Source organism: Seriola aureovittata, chromosome 12 (genome assembly GCF_021018895.1).
Source record: "Seriola aureovittata isolate HTS-2021-v1 ecotype China chromosome 12, ASM2101889v1, whole genome shotgun sequence".
Taxonomy (NCBI): domain Eukaryota; kingdom Metazoa; phylum Chordata; class Actinopteri; order Carangiformes; family Carangidae; genus Seriola; species Seriola aureovittata.
Genome location: NC_079375.1, coordinates 16,681,115 through 16,706,614, shown reverse-complemented (window position 1 = coordinate 16,706,614; position 25,500 = coordinate 16,681,115). Strand labels below are relative to the sequence as shown.

General features: G+C 41.8%; 2 protein-coding genes across 5 annotated transcripts in view; both read right to left on the bottom strand.

Moving 5' to 3' along the window:
- camsap2b (calmodulin regulated spectrin-associated protein family, member 2b) overlaps positions 1-20,968 on the bottom strand; it is a 33,472-nt gene extending 12,504 nt beyond the window's left edge. For all 3 annotated transcript variants that reach the window (XM_056391762.1, XM_056391763.1, XM_056391764.1), the window contains exons 1-6: positions 20,272-20,968; positions 15,343-15,602; positions 7,795-7,974; positions 6,559-6,645; positions 1,367-1,508; positions 88-227 (exon numbers count right to left, since the gene is read on the bottom strand). In XM_056391762.1, coding sequence (XP_056247737.1) covers positions 88-227; positions 1,367-1,508; positions 6,559-6,645; positions 7,795-7,974; positions 15,343-15,602; positions 20,272-20,410 — 948 coding nt within the window. In that variant the 5' untranslated portion in view covers positions 20,411-20,968. The remainder of the gene's footprint in view (positions 1-87; positions 228-1,366; positions 1,509-6,558; positions 6,646-7,794; positions 7,975-15,342; positions 15,603-20,271) is intronic.
- A 1,053-nt stretch (positions 20,969-22,021) lies between these two features.
- On the bottom strand, positions 22,022-25,500 carry ticam1 (TIR domain containing adaptor molecule 1). Of its 2 annotated transcripts, none has more exons than XM_056392411.1 (2): positions 25,239-25,500; positions 22,022-25,139 (listed from the first exon to the last, which is right to left on the bottom strand). In XM_056392411.1, exon 2 carries the CDS (start codon positions 25,016-25,018, stop codon positions 23,252-23,254), a length of 1,767 nt encoding a protein of 588 aa, XP_056248386.1. In that variant the 5' UTR covers positions 25,019-25,139; positions 25,239-25,500; the 3' UTR covers positions 22,022-23,251. The 2 variants fall into 2 exon arrangements, with proteins under 2 accessions (XP_056248386.1, XP_056248387.1); XM_056392412.1 differs by having other exon boundaries at positions 25,259-25,500.

The window sequence follows — 25,500 nt, the reverse complement described above, 5'->3', positions numbered from 1 at the left end:
AACTCCTTTCCTTGACTCTTTCTTCTGAATCCACATTATAAAAACAGCTCCACATACATGTATATTAATATTTGAATACTCCATTACCTTTACGGATGCATGCGCGTAGAGCATGTCCTCCAGGCTGAAGTGGCAGCAGTGGTTCAGGTTGTTCTTGCAGAACTCCTGCACCAGCTGGAGGTTGTACAGACTGTCAGCCAGTGACATGGTCTCCTTGAGGCAGATATCTACTCAGCCAGGGGAGGGGTCACACACACACAAACACATACAAGAGGGAGGGTTGATGGAAAAGGCCAGACAGGAAGACAAGGAAAAGATAAGGCAGAGTTTATGTTTAAAAAAAGAATAGATGAGAGGGAAATTACCCGACTACCCTCCCACTGGTATTTGTGCTGTGTGCAGTTGCTCATTTGAATCAGGCAAAATCCTTGAAACATTTCATGACACAACTTTTCAAACCGCCTTAAACTCCCCTCTGGATGAGTCATCAGGATTTTTATCCCCTGACGTTACTGTAAGGACGGCCCATGCATGTGTAGGATGTCCGACAAGAGAGAACAGACCGAGCACAGGAAGCCAAACATTACAGCACTTTTCATTACTGTACTTGTTCATTATTTCTTAGATTAAAATCAAGCTGCCAGCAAGCGATCTAAATGAAGTTTAACCCATTTCCACATCTGGTCCACATGTGTATGAGCTGCCCGTGAACCACGGTCAATCCCAAGAGTCTCAGAGCACCGACATGAGAATTGTTTATCCTTGAAATAGCAGCCAGCTATTCCTCTAACGGTCCTCCGTCACACACCCCTCGTGACCAATCGCAACCCAACCCAGGGCATTTTTAGAAATAAGGGCGCAGGCGAGCTGAGAGGAAACAAGTCTTTGTTTCTCTTTGTCTCGCTCGCCTTCTCCATGTCTGTCCTGAATCCTCTCTGCCTCTGCCTGTCTTTCTTTATTCATCATCCTCGACAGCTTCTCTGTTTGACAGTAAATACAGACAGTCAAAACAGGGTCCATCAACTATTGACCATGTTGTAGTTTAGGATTAGGATGAGAAGTTTGCCCACTGATGCCTATAAAACACTATTAACTACACATAATGCTGCCAGACAAGGGCAAATGGATAATAAATACACTCTTTGTTTCAAGTACCCTGTTCAAATGTATGTTAGTTACAGCAGCAGTGAGAGCAGAAGACAGGGTCCTTTGTGCTGTCCAGTTGTGACTGAAAACCATTCTGGTTAGCTCAATGTATACCATTCAGAACTGACTTTGGTCTTGTGTGTTTGCTTTTTGGAATAATTAAAATAAAAGAGGGTGTGGGTGGTAAGTAAGAGTGGGTGTGGTTACAGATTGACCCTACCTTCCAGTCTGACGGCCTGTGGGCAGTAGAAGTGCAGCAGGGCAGTCAGGGCGCAGCCGTCTGTGTTGTCCTTCAGCAGGTTCTCCACCAGGGGGAGCGAAGGAGCGCTCCTCTGCTGGGCATGCTCCCTCCTGTAGCGAGCCTGAAACCATGGCAACGGCACAGAGACATCACCCATATGTGTGTGTGGGGGTAGATTAGTAAAGTTGGCTCTGTGATTGTTGGTGCAAACATCTGCAGACACACTTTTATCTGTATGCACCAGTGGACGTACACACACACACACACACACACACACACACACACACACACACACACACACACACACACACACACACACAAACACACACTCTCTCTCTCTCTCTCTCTCTCACACAGATAAGTAAGTGTTGATTTGATGATTTTCAAACACAGTATGGGATTCGGGCTCATCTCAAATTATGCAGATTAAATTGATCATGCAAATAATTAGACACAACATCTAGAATGACATAGGCATCTTGAATTTAAATGTATAAAAAAAGATGCAACCATTGCACTTCACTATTTTTGTTTTCGAGGAGTGGTTCCATTTCTAGATGGAGAACAAGGAACAAAATGCATGCTAGCAAATTAAAGGTTCTACTATCATACATCTAGAGTACAGTTCACTGGCACCGAGTCAGTCCAAACCCCCATTGTGGTGCTGTAGAAGACAATGCCTATGATTTACAGTTCAATAATAATATGTGTTGGCGCATCCTTCCTGTCTGCGGATTTTCTGTACGTCTCTCTAGGCCTGTAAAAACCACGGAGACAACATTACTATAGATGTCTTCAGGGCATCAGTACTCCCAGTAGCCCATAAACACACGAGAGCGATGTCTCGAGTGCATTTTACAACAGATGTGATGAAAGCTTCAATCATTGCAACTCTCGCTGTCTGACAGCCTCTCAGTTTGTGCACTGAGGAACATTTTGTCCTTCATTCCATTTGTTTTGCATAGACACACAATACGTCTTTTACTGTTTGTTTGTTTTTTCACAGCAGCCAGTTTAAACTCATGCAACAGGGGGAAAGAAACTGTTTTCAGTGCAGAATGCAGACAACAAAAATGCCAAATCAAACCAGAAAGTGGGCAGGTAGGGATACTGAGGCTGCGTCATTAGATTCAAATATGTTTTTCAGTGGAAAATCTGGTGTTGATATGATCATGCTACTGGACTTCCAAAATGGTCACTATGAGTTAATCAGACTTGCTCAGACTTTGGGGACCAAGGTTGGCACAGGATAGGGTGGGAGGGGTGTCTGACAAATGCAGGATGGGGCTCAGGGTCACATGCAATGACAAACGTAAAAACTCTGGTGCGTGGCGGGGTGGGGGTGGGTTGAGGGGTGAGGGGTGTATCCTTGCAGGTTTGAGATTAATCAGAGAGGAGGTAGACTGTGATGTCTTATGAAGAGGAGTTCTGCAGGATGAATGGACTTACAGGTACTAGTCTCCAGTACCATTTGTTAGGAGACTTGATGGTGGATGACCATTGGACAACAACAAGGAGAGAGTGGGAGAGGCATTAGGCCAACAGCAGGCGGAAAAAAGTTTCACTATTACAACTGAGACTGGGGGACAACCCCTCTATTAACGCTAGAAAGAACTATTAATCATCCATCCAAAAGACGTATCAGAGATGAGGTTGTTTAACTAAAAAAGTATGGCCCTAAATTCATCATGTAAGGAGCAATTAAAATGTCACACTCACCTAAATCGAATACAGCCTTTCCTCTTCAGGGAAATCATTAATCTGCCTGGTTCTATAGCTAATGGTAAAGTACCTGAACACTAACTATACACACAGAGGTGTTTCATAATTAAGGTTTGTTCCAAACACGAACAGACTAATCACCAAAGTCAGCAGGATTTCTCCTCTGGGGAGCATGAATGTCTGTACAAAATTTAACTGCAATAGTGGTTGAGATATTTCAGCCTGGACCCAAGTGGTGGACTGACATCCATACAGCCATTTTGCTATTAAGGCAAAAAAAAAAGAGATGTTTCACTTTAAGACTAAATCTTTTGTCTGAGTCGCTGTTCAAACACTTTTCCTTTAAGTTTTTAAAACTTAATTGTGTGCAGTAGTTAATGAGAAAAAAGCACAGTTAAAGAAACCTATCTTGTACTGTTAGGAAATCCTTTAAAAATGTGGCATCGCTCATGTCTTCGACTCTGTCTGATCATTCCACCAAAACTCAGCCTCATTGATGGAAGCAATCAAGGCTACAAACATACTGTGAAGTTTCCACTCAGTCATATGTGTAAGAACCTATGTTAATCACAAACATTCACACAGTATCCACACACACAAAAATGCTGAGCACTTAGTCATAAGACCACAGTTGAAGATCTTTCACGCCATCCCAGAATAGACGAAATTTTACTGAGAAGTGTCTTGTGCTCAACCATTAGTGTGTGTGTATGTGTTTGCGCAGGCATAAGTGTGTGTGTGTGTGTGTGTGTGTGTGTGTGTGTGAAATCATCTCCCCTGAGTATGTTGTCCTCAGTGAATAGACTTCTGTTAAAGTTGATAATGCAGAGAGGGAGCTGTGTGATGGAGCATGGAGCAGGAAAGCAGCTGACTGACACTGGTCGTGCATTCTTTAAAAGACTCTCCTCTTTCCTTGTTGTAACTTGTTGCCTTTGACAAAAGCCGGAGTGTGTATATGTGAGTCAATGTGGGATAGGTCACAAACCCATGTGTATTATCAGCTCACACAATGGCCACTGATAGGCAGTGATCTCTCTCACTATACTGACAAAAAATCCGACAATAAGTGGGAGAAAATTCACCAAAGAAAATCTCCCATCAGATAAAAGCTCCTTCTAAACTGATTTGGCCGCTCATGACGTCCTGCAGCTCTTTGAAAAGCAAGTTTATTATGTTCCGTATGAGAGAACAGTGACACACACACAGCCAGTTTACAACCTGTTGAATGTAAACAGTTTAAATTAATAATCTGATAATGTCTGTTTTCAGCCAATCTTGTGGTGCGGCTCTATGGATAACGATGCCGGTCCATCTGTGATACCACCGATTGGTCCAGACAGAATATCTCAACAACTATTGGATCGATTGCCATGAAAATTTCAAGATATTCACAGGATAAAGCCAAATGACTTCACTGATCAACCAACTGAGCCTGAGGTTTACATTCATGGTTGTGAGTGATTGAATTGTCATGAAATTTGATGTACACATTCATGTCTATCTCTATGGGATGGATTGCTTTGAAATTTTATAAAGACATTCAAGTTCCCCAGAAGATGAATACTACTGTCCCCTAATTTATCCTTTAGTGCCGAACACTTGCAAAACTAATTTAAACTTTGTGTTTAGCCCTTAATAGCAAATGTCAAAGCACAACTGTGTCAATGCTCAGCACAAGATACAGTATCTTTAAAACCACGCAGGTTTACTCTATGACCGTTATGACTCTCGGCTATTTACACATGCAGCTAAATCAGAGTTTGAATCATTGTTTACCTTTTTCAGTTGGTACTAAATTGCAGGAAGTTTTTCCTACCCATTTCCATTTGTTGCAGGTGAATTTTATATGTGCCTGTGTAAACACGCTCACTGTGAGATAATTCTTTTTCCATTTTTTAACCTTTGCCCTTCTTTCACTGGTGTGGAGCACTGACCCGAAGCAGGGGTTGTGACCTGATAAGGCAGTGTGCTGTGGCTTCATGGTTAAGTGAGTGGCGGAGGGCGGTAGCTGACTGTGTGTTTGTCCCAGCAGACTGACTCGTTGTGTCACACGGACCTTACATAACTACGAAGCCTGCAGGATGACAACACTGTCTCTGTTTGTCACTGACTTTGTTTTGCTACAGCTGACAAAGTTCCCGAGTGTCTGTCTCCACGTCTTCCACCCTGGTGTCATTTCTCCCTCATCCCTCTCTCTGATTATCCCTCCTCACTTTTCTTCTCTCTTTCTCCCTCTCTGTCTGTCACCCTTTCTCTCCTCCTCTGCCCTGCACATTTTTTTGTGTCCTCTAACAGCAGTGTCGCGACTCTTGCCAACATTTCTCTGCAGCTGGTCAGAGACTGAGCTCATCTGTTCCTCTGATTTACAGAGCGCTGTGCACTGTGCTCTATGTGTGTGTAGACACACATGTGGCTCGTATGGGAGTAGACATGCTCACGTCTTTGAGTAAAAGCAAGGAATATTTTAAAAAATCCATTATTATTAACAGATAGGAGGTGAAATAAAAACAAGAAGCAGAAAATGAGACTAAAAATAAAAGAAAATCAGAAAGACATTAAAGAAAGAAGTCCTGTTTTGGTTCTGTTTTCATTGTGAGTCAGCCTTCAAGGAATAGTTCAACATTTTGGGAAATGCACTCTTGCTGAGGGTTACGTAAGAGGATCAATACTACTGTCAAGTCGGTCCATCTCGTTCAGAGATGGAGCCAGGTGGCGATTAGCTTAGCCTAGCACAAACACTGGAAGCAGGAAGAAACAGTTACCCTGACCTACTGGCACCTCAGAGAAGGCTAACATGTTGTATCTCCTTTGTTTAATTTTTACACAAAATAAAATGTAAAAATGACCATTTGTGTTATTAGAGGAAGTTTGTACTGTAACTATTTGTTGGCGAACAACAGCCATTTGCAGTGACTTCCCTGAATCTTGTCAGAGTGAGTTTGCCAGCTTAGAAAACAAAATGTTAATTAAAAAAAATAGTTGATAGATAACACTACAGCAGATAGCTACAGTTTTTATATTTAGGTTTGTGTACTCATTAGCAGAGAGATAGTTGTTAATTTAGACAGCATTAAAGGTGTTGACAGATGGATTCTTGAACTTTGGTCGTAGCTGTTTCAGTTTTTTATGCTAAGCTAGGCCAGTCTCATGTTGGCTCTAGATCCATATATATTTATTTATTGCAGAGAGCTCTATAAGAAGATCAATTCCACTCTCATATCTGTCATATATGAAGCTATATATAGGTTTGCTGTTACCCCTGTTTCTAGTCTTTATGCTAAGCTAAACTTCCTGGCTGTGACTTCATATTTAGTGTACAGACATCTCCTCTAGCTCGCCACAGGAAAGCGGAAAGCGTATTTTCAAAAATGTTAAACTGTTCCATCAAACAATCTTTTTTTTTGAATGACTGACGACTGAGAGGTTGTTGTTATTGTCTGTGTTCTTACTTTGTGTGTTGCTGTGTTTGACTCCTGAAAGGCAGCCTCTCTCAGCTTCTGCTCCTCCACAAGGATATCCCTTAGGTGTTCATTCACCTGGGGAGAGAGAGAGAGAGAGAGAGAGAGAGAGAAAGAGAGAGAAAGAGAGAGAGAGAGAGAGAGAGAGAGAGAGAGAGGTCACATTTCACACAAGTATTTGTTGGACTCAGGCTGAATGGTGAGTTTGTGTTGGAGAGAGGAGAAACTTGAACATGAGTACATTAGGCTCCACACATCAAAGAAAAAACCTTTCACCACCACATGTGCCCATTAACTACTGATGCTAAATATTACTGTAACTCAATATACACTCAGCTGACTTCCGACTCAAGCACTATGTAAAAAGAACTTCAAAGATCACTATGTTTTCTTTTGTTTTTTACGATTACTGCTCTTCTGCCTTCAAAGGGCAAACTGTGTAAACAACAGTGATGCAACATTTTAGCCTCAGGTTGTCTGGTCCAGTCCCAGCCATGTCATGCTATGTCTTAGAACTACACACAATCCTCCATGTGTCTGTAAATAACTCCTACATGTGTAATTTACTGCCTTTGGATTGTAAAATGGAGCAGGAGACACTTGAGCTCAGTGAGGAATGTTAATAATGACTGAATGTTTAAATGATTCATTTATGCCACGTAGAGGCTTGCTTCATTATTTTAAACAAAGCAAAATGGGTTCAGCGTGACATTTTAAAACAACTGTGTCAAAATTCCCTTAAAATCTTCTGCAAGATCAGTGAAAGCTACTAAATAATCTGTAAGATGATGAAATAAACTACAGATGCAATCACAGAGACTTAGCTCATGCCCTCTTAAAGCTTACAGCCCACTTGAGGTTTGACTTTACCCCGTCCAATCCTGATTTAGCACAACAGAAGAGGCTGGACTGTAGGTTGAGTCGGTCATCTCTTTGTAATCTCTCTGACAGGACTGCATGTGGTTGGTGCCAGTTCTTCATCTAGTTCTCTTGCAAACATATTAAAAACGATATTTGAACGAGCAGTGGACAAACTGAGCTCTGACACACTTTAGGGCTCCTCCTGTGTTTTTCATATCCAGAGTAAAACAAAGAACTGTGTGTCATATAATAAGTCGCCATTGCACTAGGCTCAAGGATGTGTACACTTGTTATCCTCTGCAAGGAGAAAGCACGTCTTTCTGGTTTTGTGTACACACGAATGACCTTCTGTGTGTTTATGTGTACCTTGTTAATCCAGGTGGTGATTGCATCCTCTGTGTCATAAGGCAGCTCCTGGATGTGTCCGTCACTGTGTGAGGGTTCAGCGGAGGAGTACCTGTTGATGCAGGACATCACCCTCTCCACGCTCACCATCTCCACTGTGTACGCCATCATCAGGGTGTCTATGAGCGCCAGATGGGAACTCTGTAGAAATACACAGCAGCAACAGACAGTTAAAAAAGATTAAAATACAGATCTAGAATTTCCTTTTACGTCCCCACTTTTTTTCCAAAAGCATCAAACTGAAAATTAAAGGCCTAACTTTATATTTCCACCTTCATGCTTCTCTGTGCTTCTGCACATGACACTGGCTGCTCAGCTGGCCTACAATTTCTTGCTATTTTTTTTGAAGTGCAGAGTTGCCCAAATTTGTAGAAACAGATGTTTTCATTCAACAAAGATTGAACACTGAAATGATCAGAAGTTTTGCTCTCTCGAAAAGAGAAAAGATGTGGCAAGTATTAACGCAGCTCCAAAAGGCATTTGAATCAGTTCACTTCACTTCTAAAAGAGAAGTCTGTCTGATATTACATTATCTACTCCAATTTAAGGATTCTTGGATACACAGAATTTGCTAGTGACACACACTGTATGCACAGCGAACCACCGGTCACAATCATTCTCCATCAGTTTTGTCATACAATCAAAGCAGGCCCCGCCCCCCCACCGGCTAGTCGTCGACCACAACCTGAAACTGAACGATGAACAGGAGAAAAACACAGAAAAGGAAGAGTTGGTTGCAAAAAGAAAAGCAACATCAGTTGTATGACATCTGTCATCTGATGAAAATTCATGTATTTTTTCATATCAGATTGTGTATATATATATATATATATATATATATATATATATATATATATTTTATTTATTTATTTATTTTAATAAAATAAAGGTACTGTGCAAGTTTTTGCTATGTAAGCAAAGACCTTGCATGTGGTGCGTTAATACTAGTTAGGCCTGGTCCTACTATCTACAATAAATCGATCATAAACCTTCAAACTTTGTCTTGTGATGTCAGCTGAGGAGGTTTTTGTGGACAGCAGGGAGTATCAAGTTTATCTTAGAGAAGCAAGGCTTCTGATCGCAGTCTCTCCCATCTCTCCTGGCTCACAACATTTAAAACCACTTATAACAATTACCTAAATTTGAGTGATTCGCTTCATGTGAATGGTTTTTCTAGATGTCAACACAAACATAAAGCTTGACATTCTCCTGGCCTTTCTAATCCCTTTCCAGGCCCGTCAGACCAACAGACCTCCCCTTCCCTTTCCTGTCACACCACACTTCTACTCAAAAACATTTACACTCTCTGTGTGTTTGTTTGTGTGTGTGTGTGTGTGTGTGTGTGTGTATATGTGTGTGTGTGTGCGCGCCCGCTCGTGCTTACATCTGCTTACTTAAGCATCTATGTACGTGTCCAAGCTAACTGAGCAAACATCTAAAGTCAGGTGTTCCATGATTCAGGTGACCCAAACCAGCAGACACAAACAAGCAATGAGACCTTGTCCCACCAGAGCCTGTTCTTACAAGCACAGGCCTCTATTCATAACCACAGAGCCTCATGTAACAGCCAGTGTGACCAAGTGTTTCCCCAAGAAACGAACAACTGATCCAGTGCTGCAACTCTGGCCTGCTTCTGGTGCTCAGCGTCAGCACCACCACATGCTCCTCTGCCAGACTAAACAGACAACGTGTACAGAAGAACTGTGGTTGTTAGAAACAGTCAAGTGTCACATGATGTCATTAACTGCTCCTTTATGCTTACATGTCATTAGATTCAATAAAAAACAAAGATAAAAACACAAACAAAGTGGCGATTGATTTGACATAAATATAATATATATATATATATTAATCATGTAGTCCATGGTGGTGTCTTCATATATGTATATTGTTCTGTCTGACCAACACCAAACAAAAGTCATTCAATTTATTGTGACAAAAACACAAAAGCAACCAAAGAATGTTTGATATTTCTGCTTGATTAATCAACTGTCAAAACTGCAGCTGATTTATTTTCTGTTGAGCAAATATGATCAATCAATCAGCTAAAAAGAACTATACACGAGAACTATACTGACCCATGTAATGAGATATGCCGGTTAACACAGTCTGTGATATTGAATCTGTAGTAAACAGGATTGGTTGGTTAGGTGCTTGAACACATGAGCCTGATATTGAACTTTGTATGAAACAATCTGCAGACACTGTTTTGAATTCCAGTATCTTCAGGATATTGTCAGATATTTCACATTGCATGCATTCTCTTCCAGTAGCCGGTCTGGCCGACAGCTGGAATGACTGACAGAGAGAGAGAGAGGGAGACAGAGAGAGAGGGAGAAGCCAAGTAGCTTAGCCTGGAGCTGGAGATCCAGAAAACATGATTTTCATGAAAACCCACTGAGCCTTTTCTGTGATTGAAGCTTTTCTGAACTCATTTGCATAAATCTCCTCAATCTTTAATGTTCTTTAGAAGCTTGTGGAGGTGTGCGCATACACATGCGTGCGTTCAGAGCTCTGGGTGGTCAAGTATGACAAATCACTGTGTTCATTTATTTTTCATTAGCAGTTTTTGTAAATGAAAATCTGTTATTTGAACGTGGGAAAAACACATTTTAGAAACACCTGTCGTGATTTGTTTTGTCTATAGTATATAGTAAAAATGCATGCCTTGTAGATTTACTAAGGGACTGTGCAAAAATTTAAAATCTTTATGCTGAAGGCAGGGTAGTCAAAAAGCAGGAGACTATAATAGTAATAGTATAGTAGGGAAGTTACAGTAACTCCTCCATAAAACTACAACTTTTATTTTAGATTTCAGTTTGTGAACAGATTTAGAGGTGCAGGTAGTTAGATTGTTCAATTTAAGATAGATCCAGGCCAGCTGTTTCCACCTCCATTCTTTATGCTAAGCTAAGCTAGCCCCATACTTAATAACACAAACATTAGAATGGTATCAGTCTTGTTATCTATGGCCACGTTCAGAAAACCTCTGGCTCTGTGTGAAAAAAAAGAAGCAATCCTGTCATTCATTTGAACGGGGGCAATTTGGTGACCACAGTATGGGTGCCATCACGGAAAGCTCTGGAAAAAAAATGTAGGGTAATCCGACAAAAACCAAGAACCAGGCTCATCTTTTGCTGCAAAGCAACGCAACGTCATCTGGGAGGGCTCTGAGGTGGCCAATCACATACATACATACATGGAAGGGCTCATTCCTGGAAGATTATGTTGTGACATGAAGGGCAAATTGCTACTGTTTATCCCACAATCACTGCGTTGAAGATTAAATAGTTGTAGATGTGATAACTTTCCAGAGTTGTAAAATCCTGTCTTGGAGTATTATAAACCTCTTTTCAGTGTTTTGATGTCTGATAAGACTTCAAATCCATGGATCCGGTGCTAAAACTCGGCTAGATTGTATTTCATTATCTCACTAGTACCTGAAGCAACAGACCCGCACCAACGCAGCCTCTTGAGTTTTTCTAACGCAGGGCTGCTTTCAGTCTGAATGTGCAAAAAAAATGTCAAACTGTTCCTTTGATAACACTTGCATTTTTAAAACATAAGATTCAACTCCTCTCCCAACCCCAATCAGGGTTAGCGGTTAGGGTTAACCCTAACCCTAACCCTTACAATCCCCAAGTGAAAAGAAAATGTTTACATCATTGTAGTCTGTGTCACTGTTTCCTTATTGCACTGTTTCTAATGGGACATTTTATTGAGCCCTAACATATGTGAATCTGCCTATGTGCATGTATGGGGAGCATATGCACATGTCGGCGTGCGCTCAAGAGAGAGAGAAGACAACATTCAGACAGTAAATGGAGCCACTGCTTACATATCTACAGACTGCTCTTATATCCATTGGAAAAAAAACACTACTGTTGACACTACAGCATGGATTTAAAAGCCATGTGCTGCCTATTATCCCTTCACAAAGACCTCTGGGGTGTGTGAGCGTGTGAGTGAGTGTGTGTGTGTGTGTGTGTGTGTGTGTCTGTGTGTGCGCACAAAGAAGCAACTCTAAACCACTCATGGTGACAGACACGCCTTATAAGGCTGTGGAAATGGCAGACACCATAATAAAGAGCTGTAAAGAGCTGCAGTACACTCATGCACGCCACCTAACAGGAGCATCAGTATTCATTCTCAGCAGTCTCCTACGGCTGCATTTGTGTGTGTGTGTGTGTGTGTGTGTGTGTGTGTGCGTGTGCGCGCCCTTGATCAAAGGCATCTATAGGAAAGAACAACACAGCTGAACAAACAGATAATCAAAGTAGCGTCTTTCACCACAAACATCACAAGTGTCTTTCCAGCGCAGGTACACACTTAGAAATGACCCACATCTGGGCGACACGAGGGTTTTTATTGCACGACTTTACACATCTGGCTCTTCGAAGATGTTAGTGTGTACTGACAGTTATGGTGCAATTGTCCCCCCGCCAAAAAAAAAAAAAAAAAAAGATAAATAAAGCAAAGACTTCCCTCGCTGTTTCTCTCACACACACATCCATGCAATTCTCAAAATCTTTCAGCGTTATTCGGCAGAAGGCGTTTAGATGAAGATTCACGCCCCTCTGCAGGCAAATTCAATTACCACTCCGGCTCTCTCTCTCTCTCTCTCACTCTCTCTCCTCCGTCACTTTCTCGTCCTAGTGTTTTTACACATGGAGGGCAGTGCAGAGCCTGAGCATGTGCGAGACAGACAAAAAAAAAAAAAAAAGAGTACGAGAAAAAAGAGGAAAGTAAAGCTAGAGAGGGACACACACAGGTCTTGTGCACACCACTGCTGGAGGTCTGATAGCTCTTTGGAGGTGTGTGTGCATGTGTGTGTTTGAAGAGGGAGTAACGGGGGGGTGGGGTGGGGGTGCACCAGACGTGCTTTGACTCATTGTGAGACCCCACCCTCCACAGTGCTGCAGTAGTGCACATCACGTCTTACTCCTCTCCTCTCCTCTCCATGCTCTCCGCTCTTCTCCTCCCCCATCGTCTCCCTTGTTCCCCCTTCTCCTCCCCTTTTTTCCAGATGGCCATGTTAACAGTGGGCCTTTTCCACTCGTTCTCTGGCACACACATGTCCTCACGCCCGCCAAAAAGGCAATACCTTATCCTCCCTCTCCTCTATATCTTTCGCTCCCACTCTTTGACAGCTCTTCCCCATCTCCCCCTTTCCATTCGTCCTCTTGTAGATTTCCACGCTCACACTTGCCTCCCTTCTTTTGCTCTACTTTCCTGCTTCCTCCTGGATCACAGCCAGATATCAGCCCCTAAACTCCATCTTCCCTGCTTTTCCCTTCTTCTTCTCTCCCTCTATATCCATTTGCTCTCTGACAAACTGCCACGCTCCTCCTCCTCCTCCTCCTCCCTGACATGAGTTATTCTTCTGTTGCACAGTATTTGGAAAACCATGAGGTCATCATTTTCTCTGCAGATATACCATAACCCAAAATGAAAAGCCGGGGACTTAAGCATGACTGAAATGATCCTGCTGAGTCCACAAACACACACACACACACACACACACACACACACAGTTCCTCTACTTTGCAGAACCAATCTAATGACTTAAGAGAGACACAAGTAACAATAATAATTGACAGAGTTACAAATAGTCCGGCTGTGTGCTACACAAATGAAGGTCAGGAGCCTTAGGGAGCCAGTGAGCTATAGGCTCAATTTGTCTACTTAACACCATCACTAAAACTGTCCAGTAAATAACTTGGTATACACATTCACTTTCACAGGTGTGAAAGGACACGGGCTCATTAGGCGCAGCACTAAATAACCACCCATCACTCCCGCCTTCATGACATCCTCGATCAATGAAAGACGTAGTGAAGACAATCAACCGCAAACATAAAAATGCCCTTGACTAGTGACTTTCAATTATCCCCAGAAGCTGCAAAAGGAAAGAGCACAAGCACATAAAGATGTGTGGGCACTGGCAGGTTTGATGAAATATGCTTAAGCTTCAATTAAATATTCAGGAGATAACAATGTTCTGGTCTCATTTAATCCACAGAGATAGATTTGCATGAGACAGAGGCGGGCGCAGGAGAGGCTAAAAAAGAAAGGCCGTGACAGGAAGAGAAAGAAGCAAGGTGGAAAAGATATATACATATATATATATATATATATATATATATATATATGTGTAGAGAGAGAGAGTGACAAGAGAGTAGAGGAAAGAAAAGAGAGTGAGAGCAGGGGGGGGTGAGGGGTTGGTGCACTGCATTGCAGACACCTTTTGGCGTCAGCAGAAGTGCCCCGTCTCCAGCCATGCGTGCGCTCACCAGCATGTCTGCCACAGGCTCCCCCCTCTTTCATAACTAAAAAGCTCTTCTCACGTCCAGTAAAATGTGACAGTATTATGATATAGTGCCGCAACAATGAGCCAATTAATCAATTAGCCAATCAACAAGATATAATCGACAGTTGTGAAAATGGTCAGAGTCAATAAAACAAACAAACAAAATCCACCAAAAAGCCTCTCAAATGTGAGGATGTGCTGCTTGTCTCTGTTTAATATGATTGTAAAATGAATATCTTTGGGTTTTAGACAGCTGGTCAGACAAATGTCAAGACTTATTACGGGAATCTTTCACTATTTTCTGACATCTTATGGACTAAATAACTAATCGTGTAATGAACAGAACAATCTATAATGACACAGCCTTATTATGCTCTTCCATACAGTCCTGGATCCAGTGTTGACAACATATTACAGGAATATTTCTTGGTGGTGTGAGCTAAGACATGTTGCCCTGCGCCGTCTAATGACACAGAGGCCGAACAGTGAGTAATGGGTTGCTATAGGAAACCCGTCATTAGCGGTTGTTTTTCTCTCAACAGGACATATCTTGGCGAACAGTCTAACAGTAGGACACATGGAGCGGTACACACATACTGACACAAACACACTATCATATAACACACTTTTCCCCCATGAGAGGAAGATGCAGCAAAGCACAAAGCACAGAGGAAAATCCACTGCTGAAATTATTCATTTAATTGTTTGTTTGCCAACAATTTGAATTTGATTCGAGGTCATTTATTAAGCAAAAAAGCCAAACATTTCCCTGGTTCCAGCTTCTACGGTCTGTGCATTTGCCGCTTTTCTCTACAAATTTGACATATCTGGGTTTTGGACTGTTAGATGGTTAAATCAAGCATCTGAATTTGGAATCTGGGAAATTGTGAATCTTTTAGACAGTTAATGAAAATATTCCTCAGTCGTGTCGCCCTGGTTTATATGCTTGTGTGCTTACACATGTTACTAATGAACAGACTGAGATCTAACTGATCTCATCCCATTTCACACATCGTGTCTCTATGGTTACTTCTATATGTGTTTGTAAGTGTGAACGAGTACATTTAAGGGCAGTACAAAAATCTGTATACTGAAAAAGCATATAGTAAATAAATGCTAAAGTTCACACATACAAAACATAAATTAGGATGAACTCTAAAATGAAAAAGCGGCAGAAAATTACAATATCTAAAGCTCACCATGTGTATAGGTGTGCTGGTCAGGTCTCTCTCCGTGACCAGTCGGTCCTGGTCCGTGACATACAGGCCTTTCTGGGCCAGGGCCTGGATGACGGCGTTGTGTCCCAGTAATGGTTTGACGGCATCGCTGCGGAGGATCAGGCTCCCCGCCCGGCAGTAGAGCTCTGCAGACTGGAGCAGGCAGGCCACCGGAGGCTTCAGGTGCTCCTGGTTGTACTGGTCCCTGTAGAAAGGCTCAACCAGCTCCTCTGGTATCGCATCTGAGAAGGGAGAAAGACACAGAACAGCAGAGAGGAAATAGGTTAGGTCTAGTTTCGTCCTCCAGCACCATCACTGCTGAGACAAAAAAAAAAATAGCTTAAAGGCCTTTTTTGTTGTTGCTGTGGCTTCCCTACATTGTAGCTTTCACGGCCACAGCAAGCTCAAAGCTTGTTGTCCATGTCACACACACACACCAAGACAAAGTGGTACACGCAACAAAACATCCAGAACAACTTCACTGAAAGGAACATTTTCAGTGAGACAGAGAGGGACATTAGCTGCTACCAGCCATAAGTTTAGTTTGTGTTGAGAGGAAGTGTTCACTGATACAAAAATAAGCACATCAATGTCACGTGTGTTTGTTGATGCTTATGTTCCTCTGGATCCAAACAGGACAGGCACAATGCCACAGTGTGTCTGTGTGTGTGTGTGTGTGTGTGTGTGTGTGTGTGTGTGTGTGTGTGAAGTTCAATGTAGCCTGTATGTGTGTTGGTGGAAGTGTATGTTACAGAGCATGGAGCACCTTCTAATCCTGTTACCTCATCCAGTAAATCTGATTTGAAGGAAATAGCTGGACAGAAAAACCCACACAGCTACACCTCCAGGTCTCATTCATCTTTCTTTCTTCCTCTTTTCATCGTACTATGTTGTTGTTAACCACATGTTGTGACTCAGTGTTACACTATACTAGTCATCAGTCTGTCACTGAATGATATACATACTGTATCTATGCACCTCTAGTCAGACGAGGGCCTTGTATAGGAATGTGCATGTGTGTGTAAGGTGACACACTTTTAAAAGGCTGTGTGCTGCAGTATGAGTGTGTATTCCTGGTGCGTGGGGTCGTTTCCTCTCTGAATCACACTGAGGGAAACAAAGGACACTAAAGGAACCTTTCTTAAAGGTACAGGCTTTTTGTTCTCTAACCCCCTGAATAGAAGCAAAACAGCTCCACATAACAGAATGAAATCAAATATTTAAAGCTCAGTCAGATCAGAAAGAACATCCATTAAAGTTGTGATCAAACCTCAGCAGTTTTCCAGTGGCTATGGTTACAGCAGCCAATGACAATACAAATTTGACGACTAAAGCGCAGTGTGAGAGGTAACTGTGGTATTTTTGTTAGAAATTTTGTTAAAGTCCACATACTCTTTCAAAAGTCATCACTCAGAAACTATTCTCAAGGATACAAGCGTTCTTTTCAGATAAAGGCAGTATTGCATTTTCATTTGAACGTTTTTAAGTGTTTCATCAGATGACCTTAGAAGTTAATGAAATCATGTAAATGACATTTAAAACAAAAAAAAAAGCACGGACAGCAGGTTTTTGGAGAGTTCATGAAAATCTGCTTCGTCAAGTGAAAAACCCTCTCCTTTGTGTTGGCCATCAAAGAGGAAACAGACAGGAAGTAGCTGCCACAGGAAGTCCAGGCACAGAGAAGACTGCTCCCCTGGAGACCCCCGGGATCACAGCTCAGCATACACAACCTCACGGTCAGCAGTGTTTATCTTTGCTGGTTTACAGCTCTTTGTTAAAAAAAAAACAAAAAAAGACATTCAGTTAGTGAGTTGCCAGCTGGTAAGTTCTTACAGAAATTAGATTTTTATTTGATCAGCTGTGACTTATATGCGGTACGGACATGGTGTTGGTTCAGTCTTCAATGGAAATAGTGCTGATCTCATACTTGATATACATGATTATCATGTGGAGTCAATCATTTTTATATCATTTCTGTGGTTCAGTGTCTTGCTCAAGGATGCTAAGTTAGACGTGTTCTCAGGGGAAGCGGGGAATTGAACCACCAAACAATTATTTTCTAGCTCTCTATCACTTTAACAAAATTCGCTCGTCACACTCCCAAACGATCTTTCTTAGAATCTGCAACATGATGGCTCGTGGCAAATTCATCCATGCTCCGTGTATCCAGCGTTTATCTATTCTGCCACTCTACAGGCCGTGTACTGTATGTTAGTGTGTATGCTAGTGGACAGCTTGAGCTAGCAGAACGTACCATAACATATACAACACTGAGCAAACCGCCATGAAAATCACCGCACAGCCATCAGCTGATCAAAGCACGGAAAGTGCCTGTACTTCAGGGAAGGAGACTGATGACCAAAATATTCCCACACTGCTTGAATGCGTCTGGGGGGTGGGGTGGGGTAGGGTGGGGTTGCAATCTCAAGGTTATTATCAATCTTCAGCTAATGGAACTAGCCTAACTTTTACCGCAGGCATGATTACTTGATCATGATTGGACCAAAATAGTCATGTGGTTCCGTGTTCTGTCATCGCGATACAAGACTGTGGATGTTTGTATCGCGGTTCTGGTCTCGGTTTTTCAGAATTGTTAGACCTCTAGTTGGTAAGATCTGAATGATACAACCGCATCCATCCAGAATCATTGTGGTGTCTGTGCGGTACTCGACAACATGATACGACTCTTTTTGTAAACTCACAAGCCAAGGACTAAAAGGACAAATAGTTTAATGTCTATGATGGAAAGTATCTCATATCACCTTATGTCGAGATCTTTGAGCAGTCATTTTAAATTCAAACTCACCCACATGCAATTTGTCAAAGATCCTTTTAAGTGTCAGATTTTGTCATAATTTTCACGTGTTAGATTTGATTACATATTAATTTTATAACCACAAATTGCTGCTGAGTGCCGACGCTGAGGTAAACTGCCGACCAGTGACAAGTAACTACCAGTTACATTAGTCCCTGCAGAGAAATCAATGCTGTTCGTGCGTTGATTTTTAACAATACTTAAATTCATTCGGCTATAAGCAGTTAGCAATTTCAAGCTTTTGTAAAAATCTGTTGGTCCTTTGCTGCCACTTTGAGTTCATACAATGGAGCCCCATCAGGTCAAAAGTGAGGAGACAGTAAAGCTGTGCTCTGACATTCATTACACACCCACTCACAAAACATACAGATGCACTCTCACACTCTTTTTAGCTCATGTATTATCAGTCCACCTTCAAAAGCATGTAGTTGTATACCTAATGTTGTTTCTTTTCTTTTTTTTCTTTTTTTTATAACCCTGATGTTTTAGCACAAATGTGCATATGCAAACCCATCTCTCTAAAGTTTCAGGGCAAACTTCCAGCTGATGAGAAAGTTTTTACATCTGAGCAACACCAGATTCAAACCATCGCTCATCCGTCCAAACTAGGCCAAACAAGGCTCTGAGGACTGGTTATGAATTGGGCCACAGTTCTCGGCGGCGCTGAGAGCTGAAACTGTGTCACCGAAGGGATGGGGGGGGGGGGGGGGGCAAGGCGGCAGCAGTATGCTAACAGCCATAAGTCTTGTTGAACCAAGCCTGGCTCTCTCACATGTTACTGTACTGCATCTTGCATGTCTCTCCACCATTTCATCCTCCCTCAGTCTGAGAAAAAGAGTCATGTGCAGCTTCATTTGACTCACACTGTTGGATCAATAGCTGTGATTCAGGGGGTCGCTCTTTTTGATCTCTCTCTCTTTTTAGGTTTGTCTGTCTTTGAGACGGCCACTCAATGACTCCGGGTGTACTGTACATGGAGGAGCAGCTGGTCCATGCATTCATTAGGAGCTGGAGTAAACCTCTGGGCTCAGAGCAGGCTGGATGTACTCAGTCTTTCTGAGGCCAGGCTGCCATGCTGCTTCCAGACCACAGTGAGGATACATACATGAATTCACGTATATAGAAAAATTAATGACACACAAATCATTGCTAAAACTGTCAAGCAAAGAAAAATGTAACAGTCGATGACTTCTATACTTCACAAGAGAGGAATAACTTTAGTAGAGCTGAAACGATCAGTCGATTCATCAATTCGTCAGTAGACAGAAAATTTATCAGCATGTATTTGATAAGCAATTCATTGTCATTTCTCAAGGCAGGATGCCACACATTCACTGGTCTCAACTGGGAAGAGTGTCTTCGAGGCTACAGACTGGCCACTGTTTGTGGCCCTCATCCACTCTTTTCTTACATTATTACATTTAGTATTTTTAAGATTGTTTTGACGGGTGCCAATGAATGTTTGCATTTGTAATTTAATTTACAGACTAATGTTTTAACTGTAGTTCCACCATCCCAAGATATACCACACAGAAGTTTAAGTCCTTGTCTGCTGATTAGCCATCAAACAGTAAAAGCTGACAGTGAAGATCTGAGGTTACATAATAGCTTTGGCCTGACTTCTGCAGTGGGGGAATAATTAGCATTAGGCAAGCAACAGGTTAAACCAATAATCCTGTGACATGAGCAGTGTTGTTAGGGATTATAGCCCATGACATACAGGTAGGGACTGTCATATGAAAAACAAAAATACAATCAATCAGACAAAAGTGCCATGTAGTTTACATTATTTTTGATATTACTGACCATATGGAGATTTAATTTTTTTGGTGACCAATTTTTATTCAGCTGCTGCTGCTTAACAGAATAGAGAGATACTAATCATTTCTATTTATAATGACAAGGGAGGAACACTTAAGTGAGTAAGGGGTTTAATTGGAGTCTGATTGCATGCTGTTGTTTACAAAATAGCCCCACTTGTAAAAGCCTCTGGTCCAACACAACATCGTATTATTACACAGTGTTAAATGACTATCTTAACAACGTTTTCCACTAATCTAATCCAGAAATGAAAACGATCAGGAGGCGCCACCTACCCGAGCCGAAAGCCTTGGCCACCAGCCACGTCAGGCTGCATGATATCTTGGCCCTGGTAAAGTCATAGTGATCGAAGCTCTTGATGGCAGGGACGATGAAGGTCCGTCTCATCCCTCTGTCATCTGCCGCATCTCCCATCTTTTACTGAGTCGGGATCCCGCTACACTGCAGCTGGAGGAGCAGTCAGCCAGAGGAATTCCTCCTGACTGCGGATGACATCCCGTCCAGAGGAATTCAATGCAGCAAAATTTCCCCTTCTCCTGAAAAAAAAAGAAAAAAAAGGAAAAAAAAAAAAAAAAAAACTTTGAGCGTGGCCTGATGTTGGAGATCACGACGAGTTCCAAAGGGCGCTCCTCGGCTACATGAGCACCATCCTCTGTTTTAATGTCCTTATGTTTCAGTTATATCCTTAAACCCAGCCAGCACGGCGCGGTTTAGAAGCAGGATTTCTGAAGATTTCCTCCATTCCCTGACATTATTATCCCCAGGCTGGCCGACATAACGGAGCAGCTGTGTGTCAGAGGAGGGAGGCTACAGTCCAACACCGGAGGACAGTTTCACACACACCCTAAAGAGCCCGTTTGTGTCCATGTTGTTCTTCGTTTTCTTTTCTAACTGTTTCCCCCTGTCCCCCTCTCTCGCTCTCTCTCTCTCCGCCGCGTCTCCTCTGCGTTTTTCCTGCCGCACTGATCGGAGGATAGGGCGCACTGCGCATGCGCGAAACACCCACCCAGTCTATTCAATCCTGATAGGAGTTACCACAGTGGATAATAATATAATACAAACCAAGGTGGAGTTAACTGGCTGGGCGAATTTCGACCAAATCCCAAATGGTGTTTCCACGGAGAAGTAGAGAAAGAAATACTTGTATGTACGTCTCTGTGGCAGACTGATTGCAGCCTGCATGCTGCACATATTGTAAGAAAGAAGAAGAGTTAATAACCTACTTCTGTAGCTACCTTGCTTTGGAAAGGTTTAGATAAATATGTATATAGATGACAACATGACAAGTTATAAAGACATCATCCCTCTCACACCAAACGATATGATTCATTTGATTGTACTGTTAAATTCCACACACACAAGCAGTGACTGGTTAAAAAAACTACTGGTTCTATTTTGTATATTTTCTATTTTGTAAGACTTTAAAAGGAGATATATCTGATGATACTTTTATATCTACATACTTTAACTTCTTGTATCCGTCTGTAGCTCAATTATTGAAGATCAATATAATATGTTGTCGTTTTCTGGTAGAATTCTTGTATTTGCAACCTGAACTATGAAAACCAGCCTGGTTGTTTCTTGGCAACAGTACATTTTTAAAACTCTAGTGACAGGTTGGAGAACTTTATCAACCTACTGACAGACTCTGACCTGCAGCAGCTGAAATGAAATAGAGGTACATTACAAAAACGTTGAAAAAAATACATTAGCAACCTTTATGATCCTACCTTCAGATGTAAGGCCAGGGCGCCTTTATTATAAACACAGCATTATATTTTTCTCAGTTTGACATCAATAAAAATGAAGCATGAAATTGTACAATTATGCTAAAATAATCAGCCACAGGCTATCTTGTATATCCTGCAGGTACTGTAAAAGGTTTTCACCTCACAGTGACATGACACGTTTCTATTGTTTAGACTCACAGGCCTATTCAGATCATAAAAATACTATGTGCATGTTAATGCTTTAATGGTATAATACCTTTAATATCAAAGAATTTTAACACTGAGACGATTTTTCTTTAAACAAGTTTGATGGCACAATATTTATTTATAATTGAATATTTTCCAATGTGAATATTGCTGCAGTAGGGGATTATTAAATATTTCTTTCACCATCGATTGAAACATTAACAGAATCTGAAAAGACTGAATAGAAACACATATGTGGGTTTTACTGTTCATCACAGAGATACACCAGATCAGCAGCCAGCTAAAAACTTTAGACATCACTCATAGTGTCATTCTCCAACATATGGATGGGGCAACATTAAAATGTATTCATAAAGTATTTTTCAAAGTCAGATAACAGAAAGTACAAAAATGAGCAGATGCTAACAATAAAAACAAGAGATACAGGAACAAAAAAGTAAAAAGACACTGAAGACGTAGCCTGATCTAGGAGGTCTTTTTCATTGCTTGTCCTCATTTGCAGTCTGAACCATCAAAAGCAACTTGGGAAACTCTTATGGGTGGGTCCTAGTTGAACACGAATCTGAGCTGATCAAGTAAAATCCATCAATTCATTTTATCATTTCCTTGCAACCAGTGGTATCCATGTACTGCAGATTTTGTGAACAACCTGCTGCTTGCTGCTGTCGTCCTCTGTAACTACAGACATGAAAGAGTGTTGTCAGTGAAAAGGATGAAAATGAGTCCAAATGAGATGATATAGAAGTCGAGGTCAGAGACAAAGGTCAAAGATATACATTATAGTATTTTGAAGATGGTTTAACCTCTTTCAAGTTTCACAGTTACTGATATACCATCACACAGCGACTCAAATGTGCACACACCCTTCTGAACGCCTTAAAGGAAAATGGCATATCTTAAAATTCAGATTCTGTTTAATCTCTTTTAGCTCTCTGACACCAGAACAGGAATGCTATTGGATGACTCTTCAGAAGATCCTGTGTAAGACAAAGAGGAGCAATGAGGATATGAGGATCGTGTAACAGCATTGCACCCTAGTGCCTGTGCTGGGTTCATACAGCTGAAGAGGTCAGAAAGTATTTATCACACATCGGTCAGTAGATGGCAGTGCTCAACTAAATACTCGTCTAAAAACGTCCTTGTTCTGCTCAGTATATCTCATAATTACAGTGTCTTATCAAATTATTCCGCTGACAAACAGGTTGAAAAGGTTGGTCCATTGTGCTTGTTACAGCTGTGACATTTTATTGCTTAGAAATCATTATTTCCTTTATTTTTTTTTTATTTATTTATTTTTTTTAAATTTTCATCTAGAAGTTTATTGCTCCTCCTCTGAGGAACATGAATTATCTTTGTCTGTGTGTCCCCTGTGATCCACATTCATTTTAGAGTCATTACCAACCATGACGTAATTAGCATTTGTAATATGAATGTGTCCCGGTTGTTGTTGCCACCTGGCCATGCCGCCGCCACCACCTTGCTCTGGACCGAGAAGAAGATTCTGTTGCAGTGAAAGATTCAGGTTCTCTCTCTCCTCTAACTCTGCTTTTTTACACTCTTTGATCAACTGCCTTTGACACTCGTTTAACTGCTTCAGGTTGTCTTGTCTCTCTATCTGACGATTTACTTCTTGTCCCTTAGTCCAGATTTTCTTTTGCCTTTCAATGTGTGCTGGAATCAAGAACTTTTTAATTTTTTTCTCAAAGTTCCTTTTCTCATCTAGTGGATTGAGTCGCTGTACAACCAAAGGAATGCCCTCTCTCGGCATGCAGTTCTCCCGTGGCAGCAGAGGGACAACAGTGTTGTGCTTGTATTTCTTGTTTATGGAGTTGACAAGGGCGGTGTCTGTCTTCATCTCCACCAACTGAGTGTTGAAGTTGCGGGTAAACAGCAGGAGAGTAAAGGCTGAGTTGTTGATGGCGTCCTCCACACACCTCAGAGTGCTCTTTCCAGGAACGGCAAAGTCCTCAGAGAAAGTTGCACCTGTACAACCAGCGACCGCTTCAATTTTGTCTTTGATGCTCTCGGCCATATCTACATCCTCTGGTGCGTGCAAGATAACAAATGCATAAAATACTACCTCTTCCTCCACTTCTGCGTCTTTACATTCATGCTTTTCATTTGGAACGGGTACCTTGGGTACAAAAGTGTTTGTTGCAGTAGGTAATGCAAATTTTGGCTCAGTGCTTGGCTTGGTGGTTGTGTTTGGAGTCTCATTCTGAATGATGTGATGGTCACACTTCCTGGACTCCATCTTTGAGTCTTTATTTGCTTCAAGTTGAGCAAGTTCATTAGATTTAGGCTGAGGCTCCTCAGAAGACTGAGGTTGCCCAGGTGCAAACAGGATACAAGAGTCGGATTTATCTGATGTTTCTGGGGTTATTTTGTCGCCTTGAAAGGAGATTGTTGGGGGTATACTCATCTCTAGATGAGTAGGGTATGAGAGCATTGAGGAGCTTGCTTGCAGAGGGCTGGGGAGACTATAAGCTCTCTCTGACTGATCGGTAATTTTTAAAGTTGTGTTTACTTCATCCAGGCTTCTGTGAGGATCATGGTAAGACCCTGACTTGAGGTCTCTTGGGGAGCATATCCACTCTTCAAACTCAGGCCCACAGACAACTTTAGCTTCTTCTCTGAGTGGATCATATTCCAGATCCTCAAGATGGCTTGTTCTTTGGCTGTCAGTGGAAAGGGCTCTCTGATAGGCCAGATTTCTCAGATTTGGATCACACAGCTTCCGCTCATGCAAAACTTTAAAAATTCGAGCCAACGCTGCCAAAGATTCTCCTGTAAACTCTTCAAAATGACCACAATGAACTCTGAAATCCTCTAATTTACCTCCACTCATTCGCCACTTTTCAGCCAGATGCTCAGCAAGGTAGTTGTTCTTCAGCATCTGAAGCTTTTCCAGGGCCTGTGCCTCCTTATGGAGAATGATCAGACACAAGGCGTGTATGATATTATCTTCCGGAGTTTCACCCAACTGGATTTTCAGGCTTAGCAGTCGCTCCATAGGCTCCTTAACTAATATGTCAAAGACGTCTCTCAGTCCCGTCCCCTGATTTCCTTGTCCCCCGTGACTCATTTTTGGTTGCACTTCACCTCCAGGGTTTAACAGAGATCACATGTGATTTTCCAACATTTTCTTCCTCATTGCTTCAAAAACTTGGGCGAGGCGCACAATTTCCTGGACATTCTTGCTGTAACTGCATGTTGAAAAAGTTTTAAGTTAGTTAGTATAAGTAGCTCACATGAAATTTAATAACTCAAATTATGTATGATTGTTCCACTACGAAAAGACCGACCTTATATAACAATTTCTCACCAGTATGGAGTTCCAGGTGCCATGACAATGACTTTAGTCTGTGTATTTCCAGCTTAAATAAGGAAGTCACTCAGTGTGTCTTTTCCAGCTCAGTTTAACCGGTAGAAAACTCTCTTCTCTTAACAGAAAGCTCTTAGTGCCCATTTGAAATCCAGTGAGTGTGGTGAGTCCCGTCAAACTTTTACAGTCAAGATAATCAGTAACCGTACCTGTGGCAGCTCTAGGCCCCTGCCAGCTTTCAA

Coding starts and splice junctions, on each gene's coding strand:
- ticam1 (XM_056392411.1), bottom strand. CDS start 25,018: ATGAGTCACGGGGGACAAGGAAATCAGGGGACGGGACTGAGAGACGTC.